This window comes from Nyctereutes procyonoides, unplaced genomic scaffold (genome assembly GCF_905146905.1).
Source record: "Nyctereutes procyonoides isolate TBG_1078 unplaced genomic scaffold, NYPRO_anot_genome, whole genome shotgun sequence".
Lineage (NCBI taxonomy): Eukaryota > Metazoa > Chordata > Mammalia > Carnivora > Canidae > Nyctereutes > Nyctereutes procyonoides.
Window position 1 is genome coordinate 5,952,578 of NW_026575151.1, and position 20,473 is coordinate 5,973,050.

The following is a 20,473-nucleotide window of genomic DNA, read 5'->3' on the forward strand; positions in this document are numbered from 1 at the left end:
CTCAAAAATGGAACATATGTGTATATATGTATACATATGTCTATCATAGATTTCACTATAACATAAGGCAGAATTGTACCTTCATTTGCCAACCTTTTGTTGTAGAACTAGGAACTTTTCTGGGAGTATATTGTTGTTCCTATGTAAATCATATTCCTTACTTAACCTTTACAATTCCCAGTTTTAGTTTCTTTAAAGTGAATTAATTTAAAGAAACTTGAAAGCAAAGCAACCTAAGTACAAAACACTACTTTTTTCATTTCACAGCACCCTCCTACTTCCAGCCTTCAGTTGTCCTAACCACACCTAACTTGACAACTATTTTCTTAAAGCTATTTTTTTTACAAGCCTTTCAAAAGCATTTACTTCATTTTCATTGCAACAATAACTTTGATGCTTATACTTCGTTAATACAATGACAAACAAGTGACACAGGTCTGGGAACAAAATAGCTGACTCTTGGTAATGTAAAACTCAATAGGTTTGAAGAGTCATGGGCTTCACTATGATTTTTGATGATGTAAAGCCCCAGTTTAATTCAGTAAGTTGGTTAAGTGGAGGTTGGCTAACAGAGCTTTTATTGTGCTTTTGTATTTGTCTTTTCCATAATTGTGAGAATTTTCCATCAAGCCTATATATCTATGAAGCCTTCATGTTTTACTCAGTGGATGAAATACTGGACATAGACTTTGACCATTGCTTTTCTATCTGCTACTTCCTAAGTGACAACAAATTCATAGCTACTATCAAAACTGTCTTTTATCTGTGTTAACATGCGTTAGTTACCATGGGGTGCTAACGAAGCCCATGTAACAGTAGGGATGGCCTGTACAAATAATGAGTTTCTGTTGGGATTGCTTAACTGGTTGCCTAAGAAGCACTGTAGTGTAACATCACCAGGCAGAGGGGTAATATGTTGGCTGTCTGAAGCCTAATTTAAAAATAACCACAAACATCACTAGAGCATATAGAACACCACATAGAATGTAGATTAGGACTAAATGCAATAAACAACTACTAGAGGTCACCAGAACACAGGACTGCTGGTTGACCTGTGAGCTGGATTGAAGCAAAGATTCTTCACCCCCTCCTGTCTTTGGAATGTACATTTTGCTTACTGTTGACACACTGGGAGCTTTTCCAAGGACATAGACTTTTAAAAAAGTAAGGTGTTGACACCATTTGGGTTGTGTGTGTGACCGAACCCAGTTAAGGTCTCAGTATAAACTTTTAAGAGTGGCAGGCAGGTGCAGAGATCTACTTGCCTTGTGGCTACCCAAGACAAACTTCCTACGTAAGTTACCTGCCCCCTAGACACCTGGAGCTGTCTGCCACTTCAGTCCTTCCCTGCCCTCCATGAAGCAGTTTATAAACCAACAGATAAAACAGGCCAGACAAATGCAGAAGCAGTAAGTAACCAACATAAGCAAATGTCTTCTGAAGACCATAGCTTAAGATTTTTCGAAGACTGCTTACAAACACTCTTCAGAGTTCATTTTGTTAAAACACTGTATAGAATGTTACTTGAGTCATACTCGTACACAACAATTCATCTTTGAAGAAAGATGCTAAACTTTAAATCAGAGAATCTTGCTGAGGTCAGTCAATACTGGCCAAACTTCCATAATTAAGTTTCATGACCCACATTTCAGGGTATTAAATGAAAAGAAGGAAAGGGGTCCTTATCTCCCCCCCAATTATCATCTTTGGGCGATTAATTTGTATCACTGGACTAAGATACAACGACATAGTCCTAGACCATCTACCTATGGATCATTTTAAAAATGTGCCATCAGTTTTAGGATAGACTAGCCCAGGATTAAATGTTAGATCCTGTGACTGTGCTACTACCCATCCCCATGTAAGAGCTCTACAAAGGGAAGATCCATTGTCCTAGCCAGGCAAACTTCTATTTGTTAGTTAGAAAACCTGAGCAATTTCAAATCCACACCCTGTCACATGGAATTTGTACATTGATACAAGCATTCCACCTTCATGCACCCGTAACCCTTAAATCCTATTTATAAGACAGAATCTGGGCCAGATGGAAAATTACAATACAAATCATTCCTTCCATATTTAAAATCCCAATGAGTTGTTTAAGCTAACTGGGACCATTGTACAGTACCTATTTTTAAAATTTGTATGTATGTATGTAAAATGTAATAAGTATTAACGTTTTAAGTAATTTGTTTTCTTTAAAACAGTGAAGAGGAAGCTTTACTCAAATACATTTTCCTTATGAGATTTCAATTATTAATTAAAAACAATACTTGGGGATGCCTGGATGGCTCCGCGGTTGAGCATATGCCTTCCACCCAGGGCATGATCCTGGAGACTTGGGATCAAGTCCCACACCGGCTCCCTGAATGGAGCCTGCTTCTCCCTCTGCCTAGGTCTCTGCCTTTCTATCTCTGTCTCTCATGAATAAATAAAACTTAAACAAAAGCAGTACTTTGATAAGATTTAGCCTATTTTCTACCCAAAGTTTATTAAATCTTATCATTTGGATCAGTATTAGAATCATACAACCACTTACTGTAAAATATGTTTATTGATAAAACTCATGTAATTTACTCCCGATACTTGATGTTACAAACTTTAGGGTCTTTGAGAAATGCAGGATCCTTGTATGTAACTGGCATAAACCCTGTAAAAAAGATAATGAAAGTGCTTCACAAAAGATAATGAGCAAAGTTTTAATTAGCCCAATTCAGTTTTTCAGGTGCTTACCCATTATTTGAGCTCTCTTAATTGCTTTTGTGATTTCTTTCTGTTTCTTCCCACAAAGACCTATAAAAAATGCTTTCATATTCATAAAAAATATCAACACTCAAAAAATGCATAACAACTAGGGACACCTGAATGGCTCAGTGATTGAGCATCTGCATTTGGCTCCAGGTGTAATCCTGGGATGCAGGATCTGGAATCCAGGATCCTGCATCAGGCTTCTTGCAGGAAGCCTGGTTCTCCCTCTGCCTATGTCTCTGCCTCTCTCTTCTCTGTGCCTCATGAATAAATTAAATAAACAAATAGTCTTTTTTTTTTAAAAAAATGCATAACTACTTATCTTAAGGCAAGGTTGGAAAACCTGTAAATTAGCCAGGTGGTAAATATATTAGGCTTTGCGGGCCATACAGTCACTGTCATAATTACTCTGATGTAGCTCACAAAGCAGCCATAGACACAATGTAAACTAAGCTACTTACAAAAACATGGCAGAGCAGACTTGGCCGTAGCGTAGGCCCCTGGCTTGAATAAGTAATCCAGGAATTATTACAGTATACTGTAAAACATCAATGCAATTTTCTTAAGTCCTAATTTTTTTTACATGTCCACCTATAGTTAACTCTGAGCATAAGACGACATGTAAAATAATAATCCTTTTGGCTTACAAAGAGGCCTTCTCAAAGTACCTGTAGTATTTGGTCTACTATTGATTTATAGCACAACTTGAAAATTTGACAAAATTTTTCTTAAATAACAGAGGTAGATATGTATAATCTTTTATAAGTTGCTATAATAGAAAACAAAATACCTGTTATGTGCCTTCCATAAATGCATCCAGTAAATGGAGAAATAAACTGGGACAAAAGCTGTTTTGAGTTTTTTTTGGAGGAGAAAAAAAATTTACATCAATACATTTGTTTAACCTTGGTTATGTAAATTAAAGAATTATATATTACTTTCAAGTTATGTAAAGGTTTATTAATTTCAGACAAATTTCATGAAATAAAAATACTAAACTGTGCTCATTCTATTAATAGATCATCTTTTTAAATGAAAAAAAAAATGACTACTAAAGTTAACATCTCTTATCCAGTGTGTCAAGATAGATTGATGTGCACATTTTTTCAGTACTAAAGCTGTTTTCCTGACTTTTCCACAGATACTTTCCTAAAATACTATTGTTTCTAACAAGGCACTAAGCATTTCATCTGTCATGATAGGCTACTACATTGTGTCAGACTACATACAGTGAGGTCTTCAAGAGATACAGGTACATCAGGCCACTTGCCATAATTTATGTTTTACTAATTTAAACTCTAGTACTTTTCAGGAACTGGGCACTGTTCCTGGCACTACACATAATGCTCCTGATACAATGCACCTTTAAAGTTCTTGGCTTTGCTCCTAAGGCAGCTACTAACACTTTATGCTGTCTGTCAGTATACTAATTCCAGCACCATTCTCTCCCCCAGATTTGCCACTTTTAATTTGCTGAGCCCTGGACAATAGATAAAATTACATTTGAAGCAGTTATATCAGTAGTGTTATCAGTACAGAGATCAAATTTACCAGAGGAGCTTTTTCTAAACTGTTCAACTCTACCAACTAAGAGTCACTGTATAGTAAGCTATTGGTGACCCTCAGGGCAGACAAGGGAAAGAAACAATGACCTGAAGTAACAGTGGATGAGGGAGAGCCAAAGGGCTCTCATTTGAATAGAGATGCCTTATACATAGAAAACCATATTTGAAATTATGAAGTTACTAAAACAGGTGCCTCTACACAAAGCCTGTTATAAAACTGACTTGATTCTCCTTAGTTATGACTAACAAAGGAGCAAATCCTAAAATCAAATGTCATAGTGAAGTAAAACCATATCTCACCTGTACATTCTTATAATCCACACGTTTTCCACACAAGATACATTTTTTAAGAGGCTCCTTATAAGGATTTTCCATTGGAATGGGCTAAGATAAAGGAAAGAAAAAAAAATCGGATAATACAGCTTAATGTGTTAAATTTTTAAAAATTAAATCTTAAAGATACCAATTTTAATCTATCCAAAGGATTAGTTGTACCTTTCTCAATATGAAAAATAAATGCAACAGCTTGGGTTACAGAAGAAAAATTGGTGTTTCTGAAAAGGAATCACCATTTTAAAGATTTCAGTGTGTTCATATTTTGTACAAGTATTCTGGTTTGGCTAAAGAGGAATTAAATCATCAAGGAAGATTCTGGTATAAAATACAATCTTTGGAGAAAACAAAGGTTTATCAGAGAGTAACTTTTATGGCCCCAGATTGCTTTATACATTTATGTCATCCTTTTTGGTTTCTCTGTCTTCACTACCTATCTATAATCGGTATAGGCATGTCTCCAATCAAGAGATTCTTAATCTAGAAATGGCTTTAAAGCCCTTAGCAAAATTTCAACTGTATGAGACTGAGCGTTTTTTCTGAGAGCCTGTATTTCATCAGAACCTTAGGGGGAATTTATAATCTATAAAAGAGCTCTAGTAATTTCCTTTACTCTCCTGAACTATGGTGTGCATTAGATGGCCAAGAAGGATGCTCAAGGAACTAGAGGAGTTATGTGTTTTCCAACTCCTCAAACTTTCTTAATCTAATTTTTATGCAGGTCACACGTAATGACTATGTCTCTTCTTTACACCGTGCTAATTGCTTTGCATGGTTTGACTAGTGTCAAATCATCTTTGCAGGTGGCAAGAAAACCTACACTGGCCAAGTCCAATGCTAGTACTTGAAACCCATAAAAATATACCTACAGGCTAAAAGAAATTGTATTTAATATCCTAGTATAGAACTGTAATTTTGATCCTTCACTTACTCAAATACCCACTCCCCACTCCCAGTACTAAATGGGACAGAGAACTGAATCTACAATAGGGAAGAGAGCCAAGGCATAGGTATACATTGCAATTCCTCTGTTGGATATTCTGCAATTATTGCACCCACCAAAACTACCTTTTTTAATTTCCAAAGCACATATTCTTAAATTTAAGATCTAGGAAGAAAAATATGGTGTTAGACAAGTGATGCTTATTAGGAATCTAGGTTCTCTTCAAATCTCCTGACAATTCACTAGTGAATTATAATTTTTAATCTCAGATTATCCTAATTGTTTTGTCCTCCAGATGAACTCTATTCAAATAGTTAAAAAGTAAGGTAAGAGGGACACCTGGGTGGCTCAGTGGTTGAGCATCTGCCTTCGACTCCGGGCAAGATCCTGAAGTTCTAGGATCGAGTCCCACATCGGGCTCCCTGCATGGAGCCTGTGTCCCCTCTGTCTGCCTATGTCTCTGCCTCTCTCTCTCTCTCTCTCTCTCTCTCTCTCTCTCTCATGAATAAATAAAATCTTAAAAAAAAAAAAAAAGGAAGGAAGGAAGGAAAATAGTCTTACCATATCCTCACTGCTGGCTACCTGTTCATATTGTGAACAACTTCTCCAAAGCACTGCAATTAAACAGCAACAAACCAGTTATTTTTGTTAGCTCAGCAACTTCAGAAAGATGTTTAAGATGAACGTGCTTTCCAAGGCTTTGGGGGAAAGGCACGTATTTCTCCACCCCTACCACGTCTCACCAGCTCTCTTCGTGAAATTTATTTTCCCTTCACTCCATGGTTAGAGACGGACTTCAAGGCATATACTTACGGGGAAAGCAACAGAAAGGCACTGTTACACCAAAGGAAAAATGTAACAGACCCCCTAAAGAGCAGTTATTGACGAAGAAGATAAAATGCAGAAAAGAGAGCCCATTGAGAGCCCCTGTCACAGTGTCACCCTGATCTGGGACTTCAGACCGCTCCCGTGCTCCTGGGTGACTGGGGATGTCTCTTCCTTGCCAATTCTACCTGGAGCTCTCGGGCAAGTCCCTGCCTCTTTTTGAGAATCACGCGGTCAGTCTTTTCTGGACATTCACGCCTCCTTCTGCTCTTAAATACTAGCCATGGGTCATTAAAGATTCCCCCCTATCTTGGAGAAGCTCTTAATCGCCTCGACGCCTAGAAACCGGCGTCGTTTAGCTAACAGGAGCAAGTCCCCCAACCTAATCAGCGCTACGGCAGCAGCTGCAACGGCGCACAAGAGCGGTGGATATGGAAGCTGTACCCGCAGGAGTCCCAGGATCTGTGAGGCAGAGAGCAGCCTTTAAGCAGGGCGCCGACCTCTTCCTCCGCAGAGCACCGCACACGGCAGCCAGAGCCGCCATGGCTCCTCGCTCCTCCTCTTCCTTTCCTCTTTCCAAGTCGTCCTGACAAGTCCCCTCCGGTGCTCTTCCCCTGTTGGCCCGGTACTCGGTTCAAAGGTTCCGCCCGCCAACAAGAGAAGACTTGGGAAGGTTTCTTTCTTCTTTTCTTTCTTTTCTTTTTTAAGATTTTATTTATTTATGCATGAGAGACACACAGAGAGAGAGAGGCAGAGACACAGGCAGAGCGAGAAGCAGGCTCCGTGCTGGGAGCCCGACGCGGGACTCGATCCCGAGCCTCCAGGGTCAGGCCCTCGGCCGAAGGCGGCGCTAAACTGCTGAGCCACCCAGGGACCCCCTCGGGAAGGTTTTCAATGCGCCTGCGCAGCACCGTTGCTTTCTGACCCTCACCGCCACTAGGCCGAGACACTTCTGATTGGACAAGGAAAAGGCGGGCCCCACGCTCGTGCTTCCACTTCCGGTCTGGGAGCCGGCGTTTGACTTGTGGTGGTAGCCTCAGGTGGATGGAGAGGCGAGTGCCTTTCCCGTAGTTCCTGCCCGCGCCCTGCCCCCCACGCTCTCTTCCACGCGGGCTCGGCGGCCGGGTCACGCGGGACGAGGTTCGGGCGGGGTCCTTGGCGCCTGCCATGGATGAAGGTGGTGCCCGCATCCGCCGGCGGGTGCGTGTTCGCAAAAGGAACCGTCCCAGCCTAGGGAGCGTTCTTGCCGCCCCCACCGCGGCCGAGCTCGAGCCGGGCGATGAGGAGGAGGAAGGGGAGGAGAAGGAGACGGTGGTTGGGAGCCGGCGGGAGAAAGCCGTGGAGGTGGAGCCGGCGCAGGTACAATCTCCTCGGCTCCCAGATTCCTTGAGTTCCTTGTCTAATGGCCCGCTTTGGGGGAGATGATACAAACGCAGGTCTCCTGCCGCGCGTGCCCACTGAAGGAACGCGGAGACCGGCTGTAGAAGCCAGGGAACGGGAGACTCCAGAATCTTGGCCGTTCCCTTCCTCCGTGCAGACAGTGCATCAGCTGTCTCCTAGCCTTCATTTGCTTCCCTCGACTTATTATCGCTGTTAATCCTCACTTGGGAGGTATTGCTTTGCTGTCCTCTTATTTATTTATTTATTTATTTATTTATTTATTTATTTATTTATTTTTATTTATTTATTATGATAGACCTAGAAAGAGAGAGAGGCAGAGACACAGGAGGAGGGAGAAGCAGGCTCCATGCCGGGAGCCCGACGTGGGACTCGATCCCGGGACTCCAGGACTGCGCCCTGGCCCAAAGGCAGGCGCTAAACCCCTGAGCCACCCAGGGATCCCCTGCTATCCTCATTTTTACAGAGATATGAAAAGTAGACCCCAAGATATAACAGTTCATGCAGCAAATAAATGGCATGGTTGAGACGTACATCTAGATTTCCAAGTTACTGCTGCTCCTACTGTGAATGTGCCTCCCATTTATTGCACACCCATTGTGTGCTGGGTACTTTGTTAAGCTACATTATCTAGATTTGACAACAGAAGTCAGGCCCTAAGAAGTTAAACTACACTTCTGACTCCAAATCCTGTTTTCTCAATTCCAAATTCCTAGTAACAAAATCTCCTTGGAGTGTCCAGTCATACAAGCATGTTTTTGTTACAAGCCAGCGTCTGTAGATTGGAGTCTGGGCAGGGGAAAAGGTGCTGCAGTTACCAGAAACTTCTCATGAGATGACAGACCAGTAGATGGCTAATGGTCTTGCTACCTTTTAAGGATTTAGACCTGGTTTAAGAATTAGGATCCCAGTATCACCATACCCTAGGAGTGCAGCTTAGGCAAATCACTTAAACACTCTGAGCTTCCATTTCTTCATCTGTAAAGTGGAAACGATATTATCCGTTTCAGGATGATTTACATTTAGGTCTCTGATCCATGTAATTATCTACTTGGTGTAGCTCTACGTTGTAATTTTTATTCTTAAGCTAGAATTGACTTTAAAGCTTTTCGTTTTCTTTCCAGAATAATGACAGTGAAGAGGACATGTTTGGTGACTATGATAGCTTTGCTGAAAATTCTTTTTTAGCTCAAGTTGATGACCTGGAACAACAGTATATGCAAATTCCTCAACTTAGGAAACATGCCTCAGACCTTACCATTGAAGATCTTTGTTCAGGAAGCATCAAACACAACAAACTCAGCATTACTACTGTAGGCAACTTTACTGAATTAAAAGTGGATGAGCACACAAAGAACCAAAGTAGGCACAAAGATGTCTTTATTGAACCTGAACCTGATCTTTTGTATGATGTACCCTCTTCACAAGTTTTATACTTTGAAAATTTGCAGAAGTCTTCAAATGAATTGGGCGATCAATCTACTAAAGAGAAGGATTGGAACTCATCCTCTCACAAGACTGGGAATGAGGAATTACCCCAGAATAGCACAGAACACCACCAGCAAATTGATGATCCCTGTTCTAAAGTCGGAACTAGTTCAGAGGAGAATAGGAGAAAAAGTCTTAAAGAACATCTAAAAAGTGCCATGACTGGAAATGCCAAGGCCCAAACACCAGTATTTTCTAGAACTAAACAGCTCAAAGAGACTCTCCTATCTGAAGAAATTAATGTTGCTAAGAAAGCAATTGAGTCATCATCAGATGACCTTGGTCCTTTTTATTCATTACCCAGCAAAGTGAGAGACCTTTATGTTCAGTTCAAGGGAATTGAAAAATTATATGGTAATGCTTTTTGCTGAAATGAAAAAAAAAATACCATTATTACCATAATACCAGTGCAAGTCAATAGAAGATATGCTTCTGTGGTCCTATATCTCATCTTAAGACAGAATATCAATCCTTTCAACCTTCCATCCCTATCCTGCTGCTACTGAACCTCTTTCCTTCCCTTCATGGTCACATTCTCAATTTTTTTTTTTTTTTAAGATTTTATTTATTCATGAGAGACACCAGAGAGAAGGCAAAGACATAAGCAGAGTCTGGAGAAGCAGGCTCCATGCAGACAGCCCGATGTTGGACTCTATCCCAGAAACCTCGGGTCGCCCCCTGAGCCAAAGGCAGACACTCAACCGCTGAGCCACCCAGGTGTCCCACACTTCGCAAATTACCCTTGCTGCCTCCCTTTCCTCACCTTAAATAATTCCCAGCCCACTCCAGCTCTGGGTTCTGTGCTCTCACTCAAGATACAATGATGAGGGTATTTAAATCCATTGATATTTTTAGTTCTTACTTGCCTGACTTCTCAGTAACTTACATGACACAATTGACCAGACCCTTGAAACACTTGTTTCTGGGCTTCTTGACATTCTACTCCTGGTTTTTTCTCTGATTGTCTAGCTGCTTCTCTGTTTTCTTGGCTGGTGTTTCTTTAGCTCTGTCTTCTGTACCAAAACCTGAAGTTCCTTTGACTACTCATGTCCTAAGTGAGTGTCAATATTAGTAATACCATTGATTAAACTAAACATCTTTAGAGATAGCTGAAGAGTTACATGCAAGGAGATAGTATTAATAACAATATATGTTGTGATGTTTTTCAAAAATCTTAAGGCCTTGCGTATATTTCAGATATGTGTCATTTTAGACCAGGGACAGTTGCTGCCATCCTCAAAGATGAGCCTACGGACCAGTCACTTCATGAGTATTTCTCAAACTCCTATGTTAGTGCCTTATGAACCATATGAAAACATGGTTCTCACCTCAGGGAGAAGACAATCAGGTGGAAAAATAGAACTACAGGAAATAAAGTCTAATATAAGACTACAAGAGTCTAATAAATTCTAAATTGTGAGGTTTGCAGTTAAAGAGCTAAAGGTGTGTATTGCCCTTGAAGTAAGTGTTAACTTTCTTCCCTCTGCTTTTCTCCTTGCACTTTGTTCTTTGTTTAATCTGCATCTCCTGCAGTGAGTACCCTGAGGACAGGGCTCTCTATCTGACTCCTCTTTTCTTACGTAATTAGCACTGTGGCTGGCATGCTCTGGTAGGTTCTCACCTGCTGGGGTTCATCAGCCTAGTTATGAAGTCTGGTCCTGTCACTTAAACACAAGTTTTGCACTCTGAGCCTTAGCTCCTAATATATTAAAAAGGAATAATCATAACAATAATGGCTGTTTTGTAAGTTACGTTCTGTGTCAAGGATGTGCCAAATTAGACTGTGGTAATGCCTGTTAGTAACTATATTGGTAGCTTCTAAGTAAGAACTTCAGCAAATAAGTTTTTAAATCTCTTTTTACTTATAAATCTGGCTTGATGACATGACCGATTTAAAGTATAAATAGTGTGCCAGTTTTCATTGCACTAAAGCAATGGTTCTCAAAGTGTAGTTCCTGGACCCCAGCATAGCATCACCTGGAAACTTGTGATAGACATTCTCAGGCACCACCCCAGACTACTGAATCCACCTCTAGGGGTGTGACCTGGCAATTGCCTTTAACAAGCCCTCCAGGGGATTCTAATGTGCCAGATGTTTGAGAACCACTGAGCTTGAGAACCTCAACCTTATACTGTTATTTTTGCTTTTTTATCATAGAATTGCATGCTTAATGTGTTTTATATAAATGTTGAGAACCAAGTTAATATCATCTTTTTTAATGTGTGAAGATAAGTGATATCACTAAGTATTTGTTATTTTGGTCATTTTATACTTTAAAAATCTGAGTTGGATAAGATGCAGAAACAGTCAAGTTATATTTTCGCACAAATGTTTGCAGTTTCATATGTAATGGGTAATAATACCAGTCTGAAATATTTTTAATATGTATTAAATATTAAGCTTAAGTATTTTTAAAGTGGAAAAAAGTCATTTGCAAGTATTTGGGAATCCCCAGACTACAAGAAATTAAAGTCACTTGGCTGTCATTCAGATGTAACTATTTTTAACACCTTTGTAATATATTCTATAAGTCATTTTTTAAATTTAATTTTTTTGAAAAATGTAATACACCCAAGTCCAACTTTTTATGTATATATTCTTTTCTAATATCTGTACCACAATTGGGTTTATATGATCCGATACACATTTATGATCTTTTACCTAACTGTATATTGAACATGTCTAAAAATCAGTCTACTGCCTATTTTCAAGCTGCAAAGAATATCATATAATTGTGCAATAATTCATTTAACCTTTACCCCTTGATGGCTCTTTGTTATATATAAACACTGCTATGCTGAACATCTTACACATAATCTTTCTGTCCTTGCTTTTATTTCTATAAGTGTAGAGAGCTAGAACTGACAATGTGCAGTTCTGTTTTCAATACTGTTAGTTTGCTTCCCAAAAAGATGATGGTATTTTATGCTCTCAGCAACCACACACAAGAATGTCTATTTGACCCCAGTTGAGTCAGCTCTGGATTGTCCATATGTGGGGCTTTTTTTTTTTTTTTTTTTTTTTGTGGTAGTAGTAGTAGTAGTTACTTGTGTTTTATTTGTGTATTTATTCTGCCAACCCAGTAAATAACAGTTGAACATTTTTGCAGGTATTTCTCCCTGCTGTGAAATGTCTTATTATATCTTTTGCCCATTTTTCTAGTGATAGAATATTGATGCGTGTTTTAAAGACTTTTGATGATGCACATTATTAAATTAGCCTACAGAGTACTTAGACTAATTTTCACACTATGTTTTGGATCTGATGTGATCCTTTTCATCAATTCCACCTTGCTAAATTGTGGAACTCCTAGATGTGCTAGTTAATAATCTTAGTCCTTTATATTATTTTTTAAAGATTTTAAGTAATGTCTACATCCAACATGTAGAGATCTTACAACCCTGAGATGAATAGTCACATGCTGTACTGCCAGGCACCCCAATCCTAGCCTATTGTGGTTTAAATATTCTTATAGTTCAAAATGGTATTCAGACCAGAGTTCAGCTCCCCATGACAGCCAGTTGAATAGTCTTTCTTAGTGTGTATGAAACCTCATAGATTTTTGTTTTCCTCCTTTCCCTATTTCTATCTATGATATTGTTTGTGTAGATTAGGAACGGAAGCTTAAATAATCTTGCAGAACAAAGAGGAAAGAGAAGAAAGCCTTAGAATCCACACAGATCCTCATACTATGCTGTAGTTCCTCTGATGTCTCAGATGATGTCCCAGGCCACTTGGAATCTTAGACCTAAGTGTGCACCTGACAAATAAGTGGCCTAGTTGCCCACTTCACTGCCCAGGCCTGAATTAGAATTAAACTCTCACTGGCTGTGTCCACTGTGCCCTGGGGATGTTTGACATTCAACATTAATGTATAATTACACTCATCATTATTAGAAGATTGATATACAGAGTGGGATTTGATTTTTCCTTAGGAAACTTTATTGAGACTGAATTGTAGAAGGGAAAAGTAAAGCTTTTTTTTTTTTTTAATTCCACAGAATGGCAACACACATGCTTGACATTGAATTCTGTGCAAGAAAGAAAAAACTTAATATATTCCTTGCCAACGAGTGGTGGAAAAACTCTTGTGGCTGAGATTTTAATGCTACAAGAACTGCTTTGCCGGCGGAGAGATGTTCTGATGATCCTACCATATGTGGCAATTGTCCAAGAAAAGGTGTGATTCTTTTTTTTAACAAGCAGTATTTGCTAACATTTTCACATTCAAATATAAAAGCTAGCATAAATATAACTTTTTATTGACTGCGAAGAGATAGAGAATATATAAGGATGTGCAAAAGCAGATGTAAGACCTACCCAAAATCTCTTCTAATACTAATTACCTGTTGCAAAAAGAATTCTATTTTTTTTCTAAACTGGTGGATTAAATTCCACTTTAATATTGTTATTTAATATATTGATAGTTAGCCTTCCTTTTCAAGCATAAAGTAACCAATTATTTTATCAAAATAAGTTATTCTGGTTTTTTTTACATCAGAGGAGATAGTTTTAATTTACTTATGTAGTTAATTTACATAACTACGTAATTTAATTATGTAGTTTAAAAGTTCCATTCATTTTGTAAAGAGCCACACACATTAATTCCACACACATTAATTATGACATTTCTTAGATATATATGTCTTATCTATGACCTTGTTCTTATTCATTGGTATTATATGCTATTTTAGATTTTTAGAAAATCAACATGAGCACTTGATAATTGAGTTATTTATCGGACTTTTTTTGTTTGTTTATTTTAACTAATATTCTAGATTTCAGGTTTGTCAAGTTTTGGTGTAGAACTGGGTTTCTTTGTTGAAGAATATGCTGGAAGCAAAGGAAAATTTCCTCCAATTAAAAGAAGGGGAAAAAAGTCTCTATATATTGCCACTATTGAAAAAGGAAATAGTCTGGTGAACTCCTTGATTGAAACTGGAAGGATTAGTAGTCTGGGTCTGGTTGTTGTAGATGAGGTTGGTAACTACTTTTATAATTTGTCAATATTTTTTATTATACTAACATTTATTATTTATTATGTGTATCTGCTTCATACCTCTATGAAAATAAGTAGTTTATTTTATTAATACTGAATAATACATTTCATACTTGGTAATCTTAAATTCAGTTTTGTGTCAAGTATTTTTTGAAGAGTGAATATATGTGTATATATGTTGAATTTCATAATGGTACTTATGAATTCTAGATATGTTAGGATGTTGTGCCCAAACCTCATTAACCAAAATACCAGTGATATAATGCATATGTACTCTAGTTGCTATATCCAAAATGTGTAAGAGTTATAAAGCAAAGATTACTTCATTTCATATAAACACATGCAGGTTCTATATAGGTATTACATGCAAATTTACTTTTCTCCCTCCCTCCTTTTTTTAAATCTCAAAGTTGCACATGATTGGTGAAGGGAGCCGTGGTGCTATACTGGAAATGACCCTAGCAAAAGTCCTCTACACTAGCAGTAAGTATTTTTTCTGTTATGGTCACTAACTGATTTATACTCAGGAGGCCTATGAAAGACTTAATTCTATCGCTATCTGGGCTATGTAACCTAGAGTAAGACACGTAAGCTTCCTGCTTCGGTTTTTTATATCTAAAGTAAAGATAAATTTTTGTTGGAAGAATAGGTATATGAACAGAGTTGTGAACATGAAGGAGATTAACATTTGAGGACATCCCGTATTATCCTCAATTTACCAGCTATAAGTGTGTAGGCATATGACTCAGCCTTTCTATTTCTTTATCTGTAAAATGGGGATAATGATGGTACCACCCTGAGGGGATTGTTGTGAGGATTATATGAGTTAGTGTAAAGCATTCAGCAATTGCCTAGCACATAGCACTCAATAAGCATTTCTTGCCACTGGTATCATCATCATCATACCAATAAAGCAGTAAATGTAAGTGGTCACTTTAAGGAGCTATTTGCAACATCAGATGGTCTTTCAAGGTATCTGAAATATTTGCTCTAAATGTCTTCTTCCCTATCTATAGATATGCTCTTATAATAACTTATTGAGTTATATATTGCAATAGCTTATATATGGGAAAATTATTAACTATAAAGTTTAAATATTAAGAATTATTTTTAAGGGGTACCTGAGTGGCTCAGTCAGTTAAGCATCTGCCTTTAACTCAGGTCAGGATCTCAGTGTCTTGGGATCGAGACCCATGTCCAGCTAGCTCCCTGCTCAGTGGGGAGCTCTTCTACCTCTCCTCTTCATACTCTCTCCCTATCTCTGTCTCACTCAAAATAAATAAATAAAATCTTAAAAAAAATAATTATTTAAAAAATTTTGATAGCAGTGGTATTTAGGCACATTGTAGCACTTTATAATCATTCACTGAAAACATTGAGTTTCTACTTTGTGCCAGACACTATTTTAAGTGCTAAGGATATAGCAGTGAATATCACAAAGCCCCTGCCTTCATGAAACCTGTATTTTAGTGAAAGTGAGTAGACAATAAACAAATAAACAAGAAAATATATGGTGTGTCAGATGGTGACAAATTCTATGGAAAAATTATAGCCAAGGAAAGGAGGAGAATCATCACCTATTTGTCAAATCCAGTGTACACTGACTGTCCTGGTCTTATTTTTCTTCAGCATTTGGTTGTTTATCATTCTTATTTCCTTTGAATGCTGAAGTACTCTCTCTTGCTTTCCCTGCTGTCTCTATGGGGGGATCATGTGTTACCACTGAGAGATAGCATAGCATAATGGTTGAGGACATACTCTGGAGCTGGATTAAAATTCAAACTTACTTTTAACCACATATGTGACCTTGAGCAAGTTATATTAACTGTGCCTCTGTTCCCTTAGGCATCAAAAATAGATAATAATAGAAAGGGCAAAATACATGAAGGTAATTAAGAGGTACAAACTTACAACTATAAAATAAGTCATGAGTTGAAAGGTATAGGTTGAAAGGGAATATAGTCAGTAATATTGTAATAGTGTTGTAGGATGACAGATGATAGCTATACTTATTGTGGTGAATAGTGTGTAATGTATATAATTGTGAAATCACTGTGTTATATACCTGGAACTAATATAACACTGTATGTCAGCTTTACTTAAATAATAAACAAAACTTTATAAAATGGATAATAGTAATAGAACCTGCCTGATTGAACTGCTTTCCTATGGAAAGCAGCCATTTTATACTGCCCAGAAGGACATGCAGCTTCATGACTTTCATTCCACCTTTGTGGAAAAAAAAAAGTTGACAACCTGATCACAAAATCCCATAAGGGGATGATTTTGGCAAGAGTTCAGGACCTATTCAGCCCTGCATCCTACTCTGTACATCTGCCTATAGCCATACCTGTGGGACATATATTACAACTCTTCATAACAGTGGTCCAGATATCAACAAGCATATTTATACTCATTATTGTTGCTTAGAAGTCTTGGTAAAGAGCTGACCTTTTTGCCAAGGGTGAAATTTTGTAAAATTCCAAATAGTGACTGTCAAGATACCTAAAAGTTTTCAGCTTTTGATTGCCAGAATAATACTCTGCTTATATCTTCATATTTTTCGTACCTCCTCCCCACTCCCTCCTTTTCCAAATCACTCAAAAAGAATCCAGAACACAAAAAGGTTGCTAAGATTACTATTGTGTTAAACTTAATAACATTTTCCTCAATCTTTTTTGTTTGTTTTTTTGTTTGTTTTTTGTTTTTTTTTTTTTTAGAAACAACTCAAATTATTGGCATGAGTGCAACACTGAACAATGTTGAAGACCTACAAAAGTTCCTTCAAGCCGAATATTATACCAGTCAGTTTAGACCAGTATGTACCTAAGGTTTGCATGTATGGATATTTTTATATATCATCTTACTTAGAAAGAAAAGTAGCAAACATACTATTTAAAAAAAAAAAAGTCTATAGAGTAGTGAAGGGGCATAACTCCACCCCCATGGCTATATGTTAATAAGAGTTTATGTACAGAGAATGTAAACTGTTAGGGATCTTGGCTTGAGTCGCTACTGTATCTGTAGCACCTGGGACAATGCTTGGCCTGTGGACCTTAACTGAATTTTTATTGAATGAAATTTTCCAGATGCATTCTATTTTTCCACTCTTCTTATTCTGTAGGGGTGAATTTTTTCATTTGGCCAAAATTTAGTCACGTTTTGAGTTATTGGCCATAAAAACATTTATCTTAAAAGTTAAAATATTTTCAAATATTTATGCTTTGGTAGTTACAGTGTTCTTTTAATAAGTTAAGACTTCATGTGGATTTAAATTTAAGCCCATAATAATGGTATTCCCAAAAAGACTTAAGTAAATAAATATAATTTATAGTTATTTGAAAGTCACTTATAATGAACATATACTCTGCAGTGCTAGTGTGCATGAATTTTTGAGAGATATTTGCTGACTTTAATAGTCAAATTAGACACTATTCTTTCAAAAGTGCAATGAACTATTTATAAACATATTTGGCTACAAATGCTTAAATTAAAAATAATATGGTGGTATTTAGAATTAAAACTGGTGTCTGATAAGACAGAAAGTTTTAGATCTTGAGGAATAACACAAGACAATGTGAACATTGACTTATTTATACTTGTAACAAATACAAGTGTCTGGTTTTCTTTTAGCTAGTGGCTGTTTAAAAGTATTTCTTCAAGGATTTAATCCCTATTTTGATTGAAAAAGGAAAAAGAGACTTAAAGAAATGGTAAAAAAAAAAAAACAACTTTTAAATTGAGGCATGTTTTACATACCTTATAAAAGCTCAATTTTGTCCATTTTTACAACATTTTACAAAATTTAAAACTCTGGAAAGAGGAGGTTACATATGGTATTAACTATAAATGTCCTTCTAATTCAAGGTTGAATTAAAAGAATATTTGAAAATAAACGATGCAATATATGAGGTTGACAGCAAAGCTGAGAACGGAATGACTTTTTCACGTCTCCTTAATTGTCAGGTAACATTGATAACCCTGGAATTTGAGCTTTCCAGACTTGATGCCCTGGGGCACCACAAAAGATTCACAGGGTACTATGAGAAAGTTTAGATATTTAAGAGAAACAGCTGGTGCTTAACCTCTTTTGGACATCATACAAACTACTGGTTCTAAGTAGTTTCCAGTTTGGACATCAGATACACTGTATTCCTTTCTATGATAACATACCTTAGTGAAGTTTTTTGTTTGTTTGCAGTTACTGTAAACAAATACCATGTGAAAATCCATGTGGGACAGAAAAAGGGTAGTCATGTCCAATCTGATTCGAAGATTTGAAAGACTTCAGTGCCCAGTTGTGAACACATCCTGTTAGTGGGCTATTGTGGTTAAGAATGAAATAATATTTTCTTCATTCAACTGATGTGTGTTATTTATTCAAATGGCTATTAAATTGTGAGGAAATTCATACTTAAGTTGTCTATACCTAAATACCTAATAAACAAAGCTGTTAGGTATTTCTTTTGGCCCTGGAGCTCCATGAACCAAGAAAATCTGGAGACCTCTGCTTTAAACGTTTATTCATTCAACAACAAGTACAAAACAAGAAGAAATTTTTGTGGGCTATGTAGTTCAGGTACTGGGTCTGAAAACGTTAATGTCTGCTATGTTACTGTTCTGTGACTTATATAAAGGATATTAAAAAGGGGAGAAAGGGATTTTACAATAGTTTTAGAATTCTATAAAAATATATTATTCTAAATCTGTATCTTAGTTTTCAGTAAAGTTGAAAGAAGTGAGAGTTTTAAATGATTTTATATTTTTCTTTATTTTGGGTTCCTTGTGTCTGCTTGATGAATACATTTTCTATTTGTGAAAATATATCCTGTAGTATGATTGAATCTATGTTTATGAAAACTGCTAGTAATAGTAAAAGATATATCTTGTTTATGTGGTCCTTTGACCGTTACTAGGACCAATCTGTGTTTCTCTCTGTGGACTTTTTTGTTTTGCTTTGGTGGAGATGAACGTACAGGAGAGGCTATTAATAACATTTACTCTTTTCACTTCTTTAATTTAAAACCAAATATACCCTAAAACCCTAATAACCTAAAAGTGGGACTTAACATTTTGATGTTTCATCTGTATCTTATCTTTTCTTTTAAATGATTAGATTTGTTAAATGAGAAATTCACAATTACAGATAGTTTCCTTACCTTTCAAAGCACTCTGGTAAGGGGATCCCTGGATGGCTCAGCAGTTTGGTGCCTGCCTTTGGCCCAGGGTGTGGTCCTGGAGTCCTGGGATCGAGTCCCACGTTGGGCTCCCTGCATGGAGCCTGTCTCTGCCTCTCTCTCTCTCTCTCTCTCTCTCTCTGTCCATCTCTCATGAATAAATAAATAAAATATTAAAAAAAAAGCACTCTGGTAAGATGATAGGTTTTCATGGTTGCTAACTGCGTCTTTCCTGCATCTTGTTGTACAGTATTCTAATACCCTGAAAAAGATGGATCCGGATCACTTGGTAGCATTGGCAACAGAAGTTATTCCCAATTATTCCTGCTTAGTTTTCTGTCCCACTAAGAAGAACTGTGAAAATGTAGCAGAAATGATATGCAGATTTTTAAGCAAGTACGTTAATCTTTTAAAAATACTGTTTTATTTTATCATGATTTATATGCTGTGTATTCTGTTTATTCAACAAGCACTAATTATTTCTGGTAGAACATCATATTAAGTTGCTACTCTAGATTCTAAAGGCCTAACCTTGAAGAAAGTTTAACTATAAAATTCATAAATGTGAAATAGTCAAAGAAAAATTCTAAGGCTTATAAGAGAATGCTTTATAATGGCTTAGATCAATGATTATCAATCTTAACTGCAAATGAATCCTCTCAAGGACTTTTAAAAATCCTAGTCCCCACATTACATCCCAGACAGATCAGAATCTCTGAGGATGGGACCCAGGCATCATTATTTTGTAAAACTCTCCAAGCAGGTTCAACATGCAGCCAACATCAACCATTGGCTACAATAGCCAAAGGACCAGTCACTGATGACTGTGAATATGAATCATATCTTTAGTTTAGCCTTCTCTATAATATAATACTGCTGCCTTTGTTTTCTTAGTAAACCACGCTTAAGCTGTATGGACAGTTGAATTAAAATTCTAAAGTAATTAAGAAATGTATTAGTTTGTAACTTGATAGTATTTTAATATTGGCTCTGTAT

General features: G+C 37.2%; 2 protein-coding genes across 11 annotated transcripts in view; one reads left to right on the plus strand and one right to left on the minus strand.

The window, feature by feature from the left end:
• Positions 1-2,535: 2,535 nt before the first annotated feature.
• MRPS18C (mitochondrial ribosomal protein S18C) lies at positions 2,536-7,069 on the minus strand. The gene is made up of 6 exons (XM_055313077.1): positions 6,859-7,069; positions 6,151-6,203; positions 4,614-4,697; positions 3,539-3,596; positions 2,734-2,793; positions 2,536-2,650 (listed from the first exon to the last, which is right to left on the minus strand). The coding sequence occupies exons 1-6, from the start codon at positions 6,956-6,958 to the stop codon at positions 2,574-2,576; spliced, it is 432 nt and encodes a 143-aa protein (XP_055169052.1). The 5' UTR covers positions 6,959-7,069; the 3' UTR covers positions 2,536-2,573.
• Positions 7,070-7,471: 402 nt separating this feature from the next.
• Positions 7,472-20,473, plus strand: part of HELQ (helicase, POLQ like) — a 46,325-nt gene continuing 33,323 nt past the window's right edge. For 7 of the 10 annotated variants that reach the window (XM_055313174.1, XM_055313169.1, XM_055313170.1 and 4 more), the window contains exons 1-8: positions 7,472-7,773; positions 8,937-9,654; positions 13,303-13,481; positions 14,080-14,280; positions 14,711-14,783; positions 17,021-17,118; positions 18,168-18,266; positions 19,728-19,873. In XM_055313174.1, coding sequence (XP_055169149.1) covers positions 7,582-7,773; positions 8,937-9,654; positions 13,303-13,481; positions 14,080-14,280; positions 14,711-14,783; positions 17,021-17,118; positions 18,168-18,266; positions 19,728-19,873 — 1,706 coding nt within the window. In that variant the 5' untranslated portion in view covers positions 7,472-7,581. Of the gene's footprint in view, positions 7,774-8,936; positions 9,655-9,688; positions 10,744-13,302; positions 13,482-14,079; positions 14,281-14,708; positions 14,784-17,020; positions 17,132-18,167; positions 18,267-19,727; positions 19,874-20,473 lie in introns of those variants that run through there. The other 3 variants (XM_055313178.1, XM_055313177.1, XM_055313179.1) reach the window with 3 other exon arrangements.